The sequence below is a fragment of the Sinocyclocheilus anshuiensis genome, unplaced genomic scaffold, assembly GCF_001515605.1.
Source record: "Sinocyclocheilus anshuiensis isolate Anshui unplaced genomic scaffold, SAMN03320099.WGS_v1.1 scaffold509, whole genome shotgun sequence".
Taxonomy (NCBI): domain Eukaryota; kingdom Metazoa; phylum Chordata; class Actinopteri; order Cypriniformes; family Cyprinidae; genus Sinocyclocheilus; species Sinocyclocheilus anshuiensis.
The window spans coordinates 822067-834997 of NW_015539853.1; the positions used below are offsets into that span (position 1 = coordinate 822067).

At 36.6% G+C, this 12931-nt stretch overlaps 1 protein-coding gene across 1 annotated transcript in view; it reads right to left on the bottom strand.

Moving 5' to 3' along the window:
- Window positions 1–1899: 1899 nt before the first annotated feature.
- LOC107684721 (glycogen phosphorylase, muscle form-like) overlaps window positions 1900–12931 on the bottom strand; it is a 16266-nt gene continuing 5234 nt past the window's right edge. The window contains exons 3-20 of the mRNA XM_016481061.1: window positions 12047–12125; window positions 11760–11863; window positions 11391–11522; window positions 11197–11308; window positions 10061–10143; window positions 9423–9566; window positions 9189–9281; window positions 8730–8876; window positions 6740–6903; window positions 6292–6406; window positions 6010–6111; window positions 5778–5925; window positions 5023–5081; window positions 4771–4912; window positions 3820–4027; window positions 3545–3679; window positions 2606–2672; window positions 1900–2515 (exon numbers count right to left, since the gene is read on the bottom strand). Coding sequence (XP_016336547.1) covers window positions 2366–2515; window positions 2606–2672; window positions 3545–3679; window positions 3820–4027; window positions 4771–4912; window positions 5023–5081; window positions 5778–5925; window positions 6010–6111; window positions 6292–6406; window positions 6740–6903; window positions 8730–8876; window positions 9189–9281; window positions 9423–9566; window positions 10061–10143; window positions 11197–11308; window positions 11391–11522; window positions 11760–11863; window positions 12047–12125 — 2184 coding nt within the window. The 3' untranslated portion in view covers window positions 1900–2365. The remainder of the gene's footprint in view (window positions 2516–2605; window positions 2673–3544; window positions 3680–3819; window positions 4028–4770; window positions 4913–5022; window positions 5082–5777; window positions 5926–6009; window positions 6112–6291; window positions 6407–6739; window positions 6904–8729; window positions 8877–9188; window positions 9282–9422; window positions 9567–10060; window positions 10144–11196; window positions 11309–11390; window positions 11523–11759; window positions 11864–12046; window positions 12126–12931) is intronic.

Genomic DNA, 12931 nt, shown 5'->3' on the forward strand with positions numbered 1-12931 from the left:
AAAAGAAATGGGGGTTGCATAGATTGAGTTTCTAACTCTGTGATCCTGTATCATCACAGTTTTTGCTGAATAAGGCTGACATTGAAGTTACCAGATGAACATTGATTGAGTTTGTTGAAGTTATACACTGTTAATGTGATGAACTCCACCTGTGCTAACTTGAGGAACTGACATTACACAATCATTCATAGGCACATACATTTGACCCAGAATGATGTTAAAGTGAAGCAACAGACGTCTGTGATAATCCAGTGCCTCCCGTTCTGCTGTGTGAACGGAAAGTCAGGACCCATTTATCTCCAAATCCCTCCAATAAAGAGCAACACCAGCTGCCAGAGCAAATAACTGAGCATAGACCATCTCGTGAAACACATTGTGACAGATTGAGCCAGTTTCTTGCGTCCCCTGCCAGTTCGTGAGATGACCTCAGTTGAAGCTGCAAGGGGGGATTTAGGATTCCTCCCAAATTTGACGCAGAGTAACCATGCTCTCTAGACATCGCTAGTTAGCCATTATAAAAACTTGATGTCATGTATATTGGTTATTGGCAGCGTATAGCACAACTGACGCCTGATTTAAAACATTGTTTGTGTACGTGTGAGAGCGTGTGAGACATTGCTCACACATGGGTAAATACTGAAGTACTCAAGTGTCAAGCATGAATGGGTCAACAAGTGTGTGTTTACATAACACTTCTTCTTAGCAAACTGGTGAGTAATGAGAGAACAAAGTGGTTTATTTGTAGTTTATTACATAATTTTGTTGTTCTTTAACAAAAACAATTGGAAAAAGGCCTGGTACAACTGATTTTTAATAACAGCTGGATGATACTTTTAATTGCATGATTTTTGTGACTTTTACAAATTACACAGTCCAAAAATGTGTTAAAAGTACAAGCAACAACCACAAATTCACACGTATGTATAAGCAATGCTTACTGTCACGGGTTAAAAGCAACCGTGACCCCCTACACCAACCGTTTTGCACACATTACTGACAATCTTGTCATTTTAAGCATGTTCCTAATCCTTTAAGAACTAGCAGCCAAATGCAATAGTGTTTGAGATTGGATTTAATTAGATTTTTTTTCCAAAATATGCAGTGCTTGAATATGGAGGACCAAACCTGCTGAAATTAAAAAATAAATAAATAAATATATAGATTAATAAATAAATGTAATAACAGGAAAATATATAAAGAAATAAATGACTTGATAAAAACAAATCTAGTTAATTTGTAATAAAATTGAACCCTGAATGTATTTTTTATTACTTTTTTCCTTTATGTATTTATTTTTACATTTATTTTTATTCTTTTTAACCTTTATTTCCTTATTCACTTATTTATTTTTATATTTAATTTATTTATTGATGTATTTATTCTTTTGGGAGTCTTTTCTCTGTGATTACAAAATGAACACAAGCCTTAGAAACCTCCACCGAGTGTGTCTAGAGGCGTAATCAACCTAGAAACTCGTCGACGATGTTGATGGTGATAATATCTTGGTACCATCCAGTTGATCCAACAAAGCTCCGCAAGAACCACCTCCCTCATTTCCATGTTGCACACGGAAAAGTAAAAATAAATAAATGAATAAATAAATAAACCTTGAAATAAATACATGTGGGAATAAATAAATATAAAAAATAAACACATGAATAAAAATAAATAATATTAAATACATAAATAAATGAAAGAATAAGTAAATAAATGTAAAATTAAATATAGAAAATAATTCCTATAGGAAAAAGGTAATAAAAAATACATTCAGGATTTAATTTTATTACAAATGAACTATATTTGTTTGTTTCCTGTTATTACATTTTATCTATCTATCTATCTATCTATCTATCTACAGGTGCATCTCAATAAATTAGAATGTCGTGGAAAAGTTATCTATCTTTATTTATTTATTTTTAATTTCTGCAGGTTTAGTCCTCCATACTTTCAGAAAGGGAAAAACACTGCAGTGAATGTCAAAACCCAAATATAACATCAAGAACCTTCTGGGATTTGATGTTTCCTCATCTTATTCTGAATATGCGATTCAGAGCGTTTCCCAAAAGCATCGTAAGCCTATGTAAATCATAGACCAATAGTTTCCACAATCTACTTAGGCTTATGATGCTTTTGGGAAACGCTCTGAATCCTGGTTTTTGCTGAATAATGCTGATATAGATGTTACCCGTTGAACATTGAGTTTGTTGGAGTTATTGATTGTTTGTGAAGTGAATGAGGCAGAACGTTTAAGATTGAAAATTGACAGATTGCGTTCGGGTTGCCATAGCTGGATTCTTGAAGAGGAAGCATCTAGTGTTGCTCGATCATACAGGTTGCTCTTGGTTCGAGATGGGCAGGTGGAGGTTTATTTCGGGTCATCAGGTGCAGCAAGCTTCTCCAGAGTGGGCTCTACACCCCAGATCTCACGGGCGTACTGGGAGATGGTGCGGTCGCTGGAGAACTTGCCTGAACCGGCGATGTTGAGGATCACCTTCTTGGTCCATTCCTTAGGTTTCTGTCAATGGATAGAGAATTATAAATTATCATTTTCAAAGTTCTTAATTTGTATTTTATTGGCAATGTAACAAAAACAGTTTGTACTCGCCTTATACAAAGCACTGACTTTCTCTTGGCATTTGATGTAGTCTTCATAGTCAGCAAACACCTTGAACCTGTCCAGCAAGAAACACATTTGATTCATATACTGTACAAATGTGATGAAACTATTTTCTATAGTAGCATATTATTTATATTAATTTATTTAAAAGACCCAGATATAAGGTTTTTTGTTTTTAATTTAGAGTAAATGGACTGAATACATTAAACCCATACAATCAGACTTTTATTGAACAGTAAAAGATCTGTAAGTTCCTTTAAGAATTTTAAGTTATAATTAGCTCCCGATGTTATATGTGACCCTGGAGCACAAAAGCAGTCTTAAGTCGCTGGGTTATATTTGTAGCAATCGCCAAAAATACATTGTATGGGTCAAAATGATCGATTTTTCTTTTATGCCAAAAATCATTAGGATATTAAGTAAAGATCGTGTTCCATGAAGATATTTTGTAAATTTCCTACCGTAAATATATCAAAACGTAATTTTTGATTAGTAATATGCATTGCTAAGAACTTCATTTGGACAACTTTAAAGGCGATTTTCTCAATATTTAGATTTTTTTGCACACTCGGATTCCAGATTTTCAAATAGTTGTATCTCGGCTAAATATTGTCCTATCCTAACAAACCATACAACAATGGAAAGCTTATTTATTCCGCTTTCAGACGATTTATAAATCTCAATTTCGAAAAATTGACCCTTATGACTGGTTTTGTGCTCCAGGGTCACATATTATATTATATAGTGGTTGCTAAACTACAAAGTATTTGAAAAATTTAAATATTTGGTTTACAGGGTTGATGCCATACATATCTGGTAACAATTTTGTAAGCATATTAATGTTATTGTAGTACCGGAAAACAAAATTGTGTCTATTACTGTCTGTCTTTGTGTGTGGCAATGTGTTTCTTGTTCCTGTTTCTCTACCTATCGTGGTGCATCAGCATGTTGACGATATCCTTGAAGAGGTCTGGCTGTTTTGGGCTGAAGAAGCCTCCTGCGATCTGGTCAATGGCCTGCTTCAGCTCTGGAATACGATTGTAGAACTCTGATGCATTGTATCTGCCAGATGGAAGGAGGTCATGTCATATACAGTACATATATTGCGTGAGTGCTTATTATATCTCTACATTCTACCAAAAAGTACAATAATTAAAGTCAGTATCAATTTTATTAGTATTAAAATTCATATTATTCCCAACCCTTTAGCATCCATAGCTTCGACATCCTCCACTCTCATGCCGAAGATGAAGATGTTGCCTTCTCCTGCTTCCTCTGCCATCTCCACATTGGCTCCGTCCATGGTGCCGATGGTCAGCGCTCCATTCAGCATGAACTTCATGTTGCCTGTTCCAGAAGCTTCTGTGCCAGCTGTGGAGATCTGCTCGGACAGGTCAGCCGCAGGGATCGCTGATAGAAAGAAAAAACATTTAAAGGGATCATCTTTATGATCACATGACTCACACTTTCAGGTGAAAATAAGGTGGAATAAGTGGAATTATTTAAAGCAGTTTTAATGTTTTGAAGCGGGAAACTGAACATGGATGGTAGTGATGTCACTATACAGAGAAAATTGTGCTAATGAATATTAATTTTATAATTAATATGCATTAAACACAGAGGCTACAATGTTACCTGGCAACATGTTTTTAAACAGCGCGTTATTTCATTTTTTTTGCATTAATTAAATTTAATATCAATTAGTTTGGAGATTGTGTCTGTAGTAGATAGGGTTATTACAGTTAATAACTAAACAAACATTTTCATTACTTGAAATAAAATAAACTTTAACTTAAGATATAAAACTTACTTTGTTCTCAGCTAGTTGCCAACATTTCTCATTTTCATTTAGTTTAAGTGACATACTAAAATAACTAAAACATAAAAAAAAAAACATTATAAAAATGACATTTAACAGTTAAAAAAATACTAAAACTTCAAATAAAAAAAATAAAAAATAAATAAAAAAATATATATATATATATCAGAATATTAATAAAAACTATAAAAGTATTTCAATGATACTAAAATAACACTGGTAGTAAAGCTCAGCAATTATCAAAACTTAAATTATATGATTAAAATATTAAGATATGATTAAAAATAAAACAAAATTACTTAAAACATTTCAAATTAATCATATATTTTGGCACCTTTTTCAGCAAGGGTGACTCTGTAGTTCTCCAGGAAAATGACTTTGAGGCGGTCGCCCACTACAGGATCATTGTTGACCACCTCACCTATAGCTGTGATGAGACGAATGATCATTTTAGCTGTGTGGTAGCCTGGAGCAGCCTGGGAAGAATTGAGCAGAACATAATCGTCAGACACTTAGAATTCAAATACAACAAAATAATTAAATAAACATCTGACTGCATTTAAGTCATATGACATGGTAAGATCACCTTTCCGCCAATCATAATTGTTCTTGGGGTCCACTGCTTGTTAGGCTCTTTCTTGATGCCTGCAATATAGAAATAACACCAAAAAAAAATGTCATAATAGCTTTCTCTAAAGCTTTAACACCTTTATCTGATGCTGTGTGTGTTGGACAGTGTTACATTTTATTTTCTAAAATATTTTCATTTTATTTTGTTATTTATTAGTTTATTTAATTTATTTATAATTGTTTTTTTTGTTTTCTTTTATAAATCATTCATTTTCTTTTTCTTTAAAAATAATTCATAATAAAAATGTAAAAATATAAAAGAAATTCTCCTCTGGAAAAAAAAACAGTCCTGGCTAATATATTATTTCATTATTTATTTACAAATATTATTTTATTTGATGGTATTTTGTATTAATTATTTATTTATTCTTATTTTCTTTTATTAATTATTTATTTTTTTCTTGTATTAATTGTTTATTTATGCTTATTTGCAATAGTGGGATATATTTTATTTCATATAAATTATTTTTTATGTTTGTTTTCTCTTCCAAAAATGTAAAAAAAAAAAAAAGACTCCTGACTCAAAGCAATAGTGAGAAGAGGGTGGGGGGATATTATTTTATTTTATGGTATTTTATTTGAACTATGTATGTATTTGTACATGTATGTTCATTTTGTGATCAAAAAATGTTTGAAAATTTTCCTCATAGAAAACACCCGATTGATAGTGAGAAGAGGACACGAAGGAGTGAAAGTGCAGGAATCACTCACGGTTGTAGAAAGTGATAATGTGCAGACAGTTGAGCAGCTGCCTCTTATATTCATGGATTCTCTTCACCTGAACATCAAACATTGAGTTGGGGTTGATCTTTACTTTGTAGTGCTCTTCCAGGTGCACAGCAAACTTCAGTTTGTTCTCCTAGAAGAGGTGAGAACACCAACCAGTTTTAAATTCCATACCCACGAGGCCATTGATATGGGCCACATATCATTTGTTTCTAACCTGTTTAACTTTGGCGATATCTCGAATGAAAGACTCATCATTGAAAAAATCATGAAGCTTTTTCAGCTGATCCAGGTCGCGGATGAAGTCCTCTCCGATTCTCTAACATGTGAACAAGCCAAAGAAAGTATAGTAGAGCAGGAATAAGGCTATCACACCATGACATTATACTTTATATAAAACTACAATTAGTGCACACAGACTTCTGCTGACAGTCAGGGATTCTGTCACAGTCAGTCATGTTAACAAGCAACAAATGAAGTTATGAATGACTGCACCAACCTCTGCAATGACCTCAGCCAGACCAGGGTTGCACATCACCAACCAACGGCGAGGGGTGATACCATTGGTTTTGTTCTGGAACTTGTGTGGATCCATCTCATAGAAGTCTTTGAATCTATTTAGTAAATGAATAGTAGTCATTAGTTATTAACCCTCATGTCATTCAAAACCAATAGAAATTTAAGTCAAACTGAGAACTCCTGTTATCGGGTGATTGAGTCAGTAAGAACAATTCAGCAAGAAATCGTTCAGTCCATTTCGTGAACTGGATAAACAGCACAATTTGTTCACTGATTCAGTTCAGTGAACATTCAACTTAATGATCTGAATCTGATGACTTCAATTTCAGGCTGTTGAGGAACTGAATGTCATACGGCACTTCTCAGGTGAATGTATGTAAAGATCTCTGGTTAACATGGTGTTTCTGTATGTGTGTTTGAATACATACACGGTAGCTTTGAGGATGTCCGAGTGGATTCGTGCCACACCGTTGACTGCATGAGAGCCAACGATGCACAGATGAGCCATGTTGACTCTCTTCTGTCCACCCTCCTCAATGAGAGACATGCGGCGCATGCGGTCAACATCACCGGGGTAAAGAGAGGAAACACGCTACAACAACAAACAGACTGGGTTTCGTATACAATAAACTCAGTTTGCAGTTATGGCATCTTTTAGCATTGATATTATGATTTATTTACTACAGTTTTAAAACTTTTTGGTTGATAAAAATTGTTTTTTGATGGTAAAAATATTGTTAGATATTATTACAATTTTAAATAATTGTTTTCTAATTAAATATATTTTAAAATGTAATTTATTCCTTTGATGGCAAACCTGAATTTTTTTTTTGGCAAAGCAGTCATTACTCCAGTCTTTAGTGTCAGTGATCCTTCAGAAATCATTCAAATATTCTGATTTGGTACATGAGAAAAATGATTAAAATGCAATGCTGCTTAATATTTTTGTGGAAACTGTGATATATTTTTTCAGGATTATTTTATTAATTGAAAGTTCAAAAGAACAGCATTTATTTGAAATACATTTACACACATTAAACACATAATACATTAACATTGTAAAAGTCTTTACTGTCGCTTTTTATAAATTCAATACATCCTCATTGAATAGAACTATTAAAGGGATAGTTCACCCAAAAATGAAAATTTGATGTTTATCTGCTTACCCCCAGGGCATCCAAGATGTAGGTGACTTTGTTTCTTCAGTAGAGCACAAACGAAGATTTTTAACTCAAACCGTTGCAGTCTGTCAGTCTTATAATGGAAGTGAATGAGAATCACGGCTTCGAGAGAGAAAAAAACATACACAAACAAAACCAAATTAAACCCTGCGGCTCGTGACGATACATTGATGTGTAAATACATGAAACAATCAGTCTGTGCAAGACACTGAACAGTATTTATATAGTTTTTTACCTCTGATTCACCGCAATGTCCGAACTGTCCTGAGCGCGTTCTCAACAGCCGGCGTGTGACGCGTCTTCTTCTTCTTGCTTTACGGCAGATCGGAGACTTGTAAGTGCATTACCGCCACCTATCTCTCAAATGGACCATTGAGAATCAGAGGTAAAATTGTAGATAGTGTCAATGGTCCATTTGAAAGATAGGTGGCGGTAATTCATTTACAAGTCTGATCTGCCGTAAAGCAAGAAGAAGAAGACGCGAACGCTCTCAGGACAGTTTGGACATTGCGGTGAATCAGAGGTAAAAAACAATATAAATACTGTTCAGTTTCTTGCACAGACCGATCGTTTCGTGTCTTTACACATCAGTGTATCGCCACGAGCCGCAGGGTTTAATTAGGTGTTGTTTGCATATTTTTTTTTTACTCTCAAAGCCATGATTCCATTCACTTCCATTGTATGACTGACAGACTGCAACGGTTTGAGTTAAAAATCTTTGTTTGTGTTCTACTGAAGAAACAAAGTCACCTACATCTTGCCCTGGGGGTAAGCAGATAAAAATCTAATTTTCCTTTTTGGGTGAACTATCCCTTTAAGTCAAAGGGTATTTCAAAAATACTTTAAAAAGTGGACTAATATGTTCTACATTAAAATCAGTTGGCAGGAACTGACCTTTTTGTTCTTTATGTGTCCACTGGGGGGCAGAATGGAGAAAAAGCCGTGCCTAAAGAGGAGATTGAGTGTCCCCCCGGCTGGGTGTGGGAGGATATTGAGTGGAGCGAGGACCTGAAGCGTGCAGTGGATGATCAAGGTTTGGAAACTACCTGAAACTTTTGAATGGTAGTTCTTGTTAAAAAATTTAGATGATTGGATATTGGAAATTTGGATACTTTTGGATGGCTGTCAATAAAGAAACATGCCTTTGCTTGCACCATGGTGAAACCAATCAGCCAAATCTTGACCACCTTTTTCAGTGTCAAAACGTGTTATGGTTTGTGTTCTGTTGAAGTCGGACCTCCAGGTGGCGGCGATTGATTTCATAGATGATCTCGAGGTGCCGTGGCAGCAGGGTCTGGAAGAGGTCGATAGGCCAGCGTTCCAGAGCCTCAGGCAGCACAGTGTGATTGGTGTAGGCGCAGGTCTTGATACAGATGTCCCATGCCTGCAGAGAGTGAGGAAATCAACACAGTTTTGGTTTTGGAACTTATCCAGTAGACTTCATTTATATTAAGAGCAACTTGGGATTTTTAACACTTTTTAACAACTTTTACTACAAATAATGAACAACAACAAAAAAAATTATTCTTTTAAACACATAACAAATAGTGAATGTAATGCTGATGTTCAGAATGATTGAGACTGAGCTTCTCTGTACTTTATCGCCCTCTAGTGTTACGAGTCTGGCCATTCAGTGCTGTATGAAAGTAAATAAAGGAATCATTCATTTATAATGTCCACTGTAAAAATCTCCAACCTTCTCCCATGGTAGTTTCTCTTCGTCAATCAGCACTCTCATCAGCTCAGGGATGGCTAAGGCAGGGTGAGTGTCGTTCAGCTGAATGGCCACCTAAGAGCAGCCAAACAAAAAGAGATCAAGAAACCTTGAGAGTAATGTCAAAGCACAGAGCTGTGACACCTACATCCTTTTATGCAACTTCAAGACAAACGTCTTTCAGTGAGACTTTAGAAGATATTTAGATATGCCGACCTTGTCAGGCAGAGTGCTGAAGTCTGTGCGCACGATATCCCTGGAGCCGAACTTGGAGGCCTTGAAGCGGCGGATGATGTCTTGCAGAGTCGCAGCCACTACAAAGTACTCCTGTTTCAATCTGAGCTCCTTACCCTCAAAAAACTACAAGAAGACAGGGACCGAAGGCTTCAGGCAGGTAGGTAAAAACCATGCAACTATGGCTGCCCTTAAAGGAATAGTTGACCCAGAGATTTTTTTTTAATGGTATTCTTTTATGATGTGTCCTTTTTTACAGCTTGAAAGCTTCAGTTTTCGTACACTGTAAGAGCAGCCAGCAACAAATTTATGCTGTGTGGTTGATAGAATGGTTTCTAGGGTGTTCTGAGTGGCTGCTAGAGTGATGATAGGTGGTTGATAGGGTATTCTGGGTGGTTGATAAGTGGTTGATTAGGTTTTATGTTTGATGAAGTGATGATGTTCTGATATTTCTAGGGTGTTCTATGTTGTTGTTATGCAAAGATAGGTGTTTGCTAAGGTTTTCCTCAAAATTTCTCATTTTGGGTTTGAAATTACATATGGGTAAGTAAATATTGACCAAATATCCATTTTCGATGAATTATTAATTTAAATTGAGGATCAGTTGTGTGTTTACTGACGTTGTCATTGGGGTAGAGCACACGAGAGATGTTCTCCGCCAGGTTCCTGTCCAGCACGGCCTGAATGTAGCCACCGACATTAACTGAGGATGGGAGGAGAACACGTGAGTCAGACACCAGCTTGAATGGTCAAGCTGGTCAAGGTGCGGTCACATAGCAAAATTGTATTGAAATTTTGCAGGCAAAAAGGTACGTCTGTTGTCAATAGCATAGGGATGTATGAAGCACAGCTCACACAGAAGTCACATTCAAACCACTGATTGTTGGTCAGTGTGGCAAATTCATGTGACCAACTTAAAAATGAGCAAAATTTCCTTGGGGAATTTTTTCGCCCTTAGTTTTTGCCCAGATTCCTATGGTAGCTTGTTTCCACCATTGAATCAAAATTTTAAAAGGTAATTGCGTCTTTTTATCTCACAATTCTGACTTTATAAATTGCAGTTGTGAGTTTACATCTCAATTCTGACCTTTTTTTTCAGAATTGCATGATATAAACACGCAATTCCATGTTATAAAGTCAGAATCACACAATATGTAGTCACAATTGTGTGTTATGAAGTCAGAATTACGAGATATAAACTTTTTTTCTCAGGATTCTTGTAATTCTGACTTTATAACACAATTGTGAGTTTATATCATGTAATTCTGAGAAAAAGGTCAGAATTGAGATCACAATTGCCAGAATTGTGAGATATAAACTCGCAATTGTGAGAAAATAGTCAAAATTGGACTTAATAACTTGCAATTGCAAGTGACTTTAAAACTTGCATCTGAGTTTATATCATACAGTTCTGAGGAAAAAAAGTTCAGAATTGCAAGATGTAAACTTGCAATTGAAAAAAAAAAGTCAGAATTGGGAGTTTATATCCCGCAATTCTGACTTTATTTCTCACAATTGCAAGTTTATATCACACAATTCTGAGGAAGAAAATGTCAGAATTTTGAGACAAAAGCCACAATTACCTTTTTTTTCCCAAATTTTTTATTCAGTGGCAGAAACAAGCTTCCATAGATTCCTATTAGAATGACTAAATTTCACCAACAAAAATTCACGGACAACAGCAAATGTGACCGCACTTTTAGTATAGTTCAGCCTGGTCTTCTCAGCATGTACGGTAACTGTTGCTGGTACTCACAGTCTTTCAGGCTGAACTCGCAAGGAGCCTTGGCAGACCACAGCCTCATGGTGTTTACAATGTTGTTTCTGTATCCGGGTACAGGGGTGTCATAAGGCAAAGCTAAGACAACCTGTGGAAATTATATGAAATAGGTTTATGAGTATAGCATTAACACACACAAATATACAGCTTAATGAATGGTGATGCTATACCTGAGTATCCACCCATTTCACTCCATCTGGGTGATGCTCTGTCCTACCATAAAAGTGGACAGGGTGCATATATTCTGGGCGCGCTTTCTCCCATGGGTTACCATAGCGGAGCCAGTCGTCTGCCTCTTCCACCTGTCAATCATCAATATTATTCAAGATGTCTAATTTTAAGTAAAATTTCTGCATAATGTTGTAATATGCTGTGTGGCGTGGTTGCTAAGTTGGTCTGGGTGGTTGCAGGGGTGTTCTGGGTGGTTGCTAGACAGTAGTTTACTAACCCCTAACCCTTAGTGTGAGAAATGGCAAACACTACTAATTAATAGTGTTTATTTTTATTCAAGTCAAACTATTAAAGGTAGTTTAAACTACCTGCCAGCCACTGGAGATTTTCTGGTTGAAGATACCAAACTCATAGCGGATGCCATAACCATAGGCAGCCAGACCAAGAGAAGCCATAGAGTCCAGGAAGCAAGCTAACAGACAAAATCAGAGAGAGACCAAGGGTGAGTGTGCTTTTCAGAAACCGATTTATCATGCTTGTGAAAAGTTTTCAAGAGCAGACTGTTCCAATAGTTTCAGACTTTCTTTTGCAAAGTTCAAAAAATACATACTGAGGATGGTAGTTCCTCTTTCAATCCTGAGGTCAGATTACTAACCAGCAAGACGACCAAGGCCTCCATTTCCCAGTCCAGCATCTTCCTCCATCTCCTGCAGCTCCTCCATATCCAGACCCAGCTGAAGGACAATGTATGTAATGAATCATTGGTTTCAAACAATCATCTAAAGCATTACACTGGCTTCATTGTGTAATCATACCCCTCCACATGTCATCTTTCGACATAACCTACGCTCACTCTCACCCTCCCGGCTATCTGCTATGGTTTCATCTTCGCTTCCCCCCCCTTAAACAGTTAGCATCTCTTGATGCTAACAGTGCTACTGATACTTTCTGCTCCACTCTTACATCTTGTTTAGACACTGTCTGCCCCTTGTCTTCCAGATCAGCCCGTACCACCCCTTCTGCCCCTTGGCTGTCTGATGTTCTCCGCGAGCATCGTTCTAAGCTCAGGGCTGCTAAAAGGGTGTGGCACAAATAAAAAATACTACTGACCTTAATGTGTATCAGTCACTCCTCTCTTTCTTCTCCGCTAATGTCTCCACTGCTAAAAGGACATACTATCATAACAAAATTAACAATTCGTCTAACTCTCGCATGCTCATTAAAACATTTTCCTCCCTCCTTTGTCCTCCTCCTCCCCCTCCTTCATCAACTCTAATAGCTGACGACTTTGCCAGACTGCCTTGCTCTCAGTTGTTAAAGCCCTAAGACTGGCAAGAGTGGATTCCAAATCTTCAATAATTATCTTGTTGGATCTGTCTGCTGCTTTTGAAACGGTTAACCACCAGATCCTCCTGTCAACCCTATTGGCAAAGGGCATCTCAGGAACCACACTCCAGTGGTTTGAGTCTTACCTCTCAGATAGGTCCTTCAAGGTATCTTGGAGAGGTGAGGTGTCCAAGTCGCAACATCTAGCTACTGG